The 2620-nt window shown below is 42.6% G+C and overlaps 1 protein-coding gene across 1 annotated transcript; it reads left to right on the top strand.

The window, feature by feature from the left end:
• Positions 1 to 708: 708 nt before the first annotated feature.
• LOC121241814 (dof zinc finger protein DOF1.6) lies at positions 709 to 2090 on the top strand. Its single transcript, XM_041139658.1, has one exon. It carries the CDS (start codon positions 970 to 972, stop codon positions 1687 to 1689), a length of 720 nt encoding a protein of 239 aa, XP_040995592.1. The 5' UTR covers positions 709 to 969; the 3' UTR covers positions 1690 to 2090.
• The last annotated feature ends 530 nt before the right edge of the window (positions 2091 to 2620 follow it).

The raw sequence follows: 2620 nt of genomic DNA, 5'->3' as shown, positions 1-2620 counted from the left end.
TTTAAAGAGTAAATTTATACACTACATTTTTATCACACTTTCATTCTATTGTATAAGATGTGACACATTTATCAATATTAGATGATAAATAATTATTCAATAAATAATCATTTAATAGTGTTAAATATATTTTGTATAGTAAAATAAAAATAAGATAATAATGTGGTGTATATAATTTTTCTTACGCCAGCCATGCTCATTTTTCATGAATGGATAGATGTCGAGCGTGCAACCTTTGTACAAAACTAAAGAGTTGAATAATACTCACTCTCTCCTCTTGTGATTGCAAAAGGGATTGCACAATCCATCCGTCCCTGTCCTGCAATCAAGAATTGAGGTATATATATATATATATACACCAAAAAATTCCTTTGGGGGAGATCTACCTCCCATCCTCCTCCCGGAGGCGATTGAACCGCGACACCCTTATTAAATTATATATATTTTTTCAATATTTTTTAGTATGTTTTTATTTTTAAACAATTGTACACGTGTTATCAACTTAAAAGTAGCTGTGGTGCCCCAAATGTTGAAGAGTTCCATTAAAATTCTTGACAACATAGCAAACAAGTAATGAATCTATTCTATATTCAAAATGAGAAAACAAGTAATGAATCTATTCTATATTCAAAATGAGAAAACATGCATAATTACACAGACAGAACTGTACACGAAATGAAAATCTAACCACTCAACTCATAGCCCCACCATCCATTTTTCCCACTCTCTTGCTCTCTCAGCTCCGGAACTAAAAATCAATCCCTGCCTTCACGTTTCAAGTCTTCACTCATAAGTCACAACTCTCTCTCTCTCTCTCAGTGGGTCTATAAAACACCACTCACTACTCCCAAGATATCTCCTCCCCCGTTTCTTTCCTTTGTTCTGTCTCCATCCATCTTGAATCTACCATCTCCACCCACTTCTGTCTCCTTCTTCTCCAAGAAAGCCTAAAACACAAAAGGCCCAAAGATGCCATCCGACACAGCCGAGCACAAACCTGTGAGGGTCCAGCAGAGCTTTCCTCACCCTCCACCACCGCAGACTCAGCCGCTCCCTTGCCCTCGCTGTGGTTCCACCTCCACCAAGTTCTGCTACTACAACAACTACAACCTCTCCCAGCCCCGCCACTTCTGCAAGTCCTGCCGCCGCTACTGGACCCAGGGCGGCACCCTTCGCAACGTCCCCGTCGGTGGTGGCACCCGCAAGAGCATCACCAAGCGCTCTCGCTCTACCACTAGTACTTCTTCTTCCTCCTCCTCTTCGTCTTCGTCCACCGTGACCAGCGAGGCCGTGCACGCGAACCCAATCTCGGTTTTGCCCGAGATGGTCTCGCATGATGTCAGCCTGAATGATAACGTCGCGGTGGGTGGTGGGTACATTAATGGGAGCTTCAATTTCTTGCTGAACTCTCAGGGTCCGGGGTTCATGGGGCCGGGTGGGTATGGTTTGGGGTCCATGCCCGGGTTCGATGAGATGGGGTTCGGGTTGGCCGGAGGAGGGTCTTGGGCATTTCCCGAAGTCGGTGACTTTGGCGTTGGGTGTGGCAATGGAGCATCGGTGGCTTCTGCAGGGTACAACACGTGGCAGATGACCGGTACGGATGAAGGCGGATTGAATGACGGCGGGGATTCCTTTGCTTCTCCGGACCTTGCCATTTCAACCCGGCCTGGCCAATTTCTAGAGAAATAGTTGCATTTACCCATTACCAGGAAATGCTTTTTACGTTATTATCTTTTGGTTTTTGGCTTTGGATTTTGGTGGGTTTAATTTCTTTTCGAGATACTGGGGAAGTGTTATCATTCTTGCTTCCAAAATTAATGGGTCAAAGTTGGCTTCTTTTGTGGGTCAGTGTTGGTGGGGTATAGAGTCGTAGACTGGTATAGGTTTCATAGCAAAAGACTAGGCTGAAAGCTTTAGCCTTTACCTGATGCATGGATAGTGGTTCCTGATCTGGGTCCTCCATCATTGGGTAGGCTTTCTTTTTGTTTTTTCATGCTTCTGTAAATCTTTTGGTCTTTAAAAGGGACAAGAACATCCATTTCAGGAGTTTTATACTACAGTTATCTACTTTGAGAAAGGCAATTACTTCAATTCTTTGGATGCCTCAAATTCTTGTCACTGTTTTGTTGTTTTTTTCTTGTTGGCAAAGTTGCATCGTATTGAACAATTGAAAAGCTCGAGTTTCCAACATCATTAACCTCTCATGGTTCAATTCAAAACCATATGGAACAATTGATCGATCAGTGTGCAGAACCATCTGCAAAATACACATGTTTTGCTGCAAATTTCGACACTGTTCTTCCCAAGATGCATTGTTTCTTCATTTCAATGGTTGAAAAAGCAAACCAAACATGAATCCTGGCTGTCTAGCTACTACAACCAGATATTCACAGAAGTGAGCTGAACTGCTGCACTGCATGCGGCCACCCAGTACTGATTAATACAAGGAAAAAGCAATCAATTGGCACTTAGTTACACCAAATGACACCTAAATATGTTGGTAATAATGTAGAGGGAAGTTTCTAATACTATAAAAAGGGTGGTGTGGTAAAGTCTGCTTTGAAACACTGTTGGTTGTCATCTTGAGAATGGCGATAGTGGCTGACAAACCACCGACCAT

This window comes from Juglans microcarpa x Juglans regia, chromosome 8D, assembly GCF_004785595.1.
Source record: "Juglans microcarpa x Juglans regia isolate MS1-56 chromosome 8D, Jm3101_v1.0, whole genome shotgun sequence".
Classification (NCBI taxonomy): Eukaryota; Viridiplantae; Streptophyta; class Magnoliopsida; order Fagales; family Juglandaceae; genus Juglans; species Juglans microcarpa x Juglans regia.
Note: the sequence above shows the minus strand (reverse complement) of the source record. Positions and strands in the feature narration are given on the sequence as shown.

Bases quoted from the DNA above. Each gene is read 5' to 3' on its own strand.
- LOC121241814 (XM_041139658.1), top strand. From the start codon at position 970: ATGCCATCCGACACAGCCGAGCACAAACCTGTGAGGGTCCAGCAGAGC.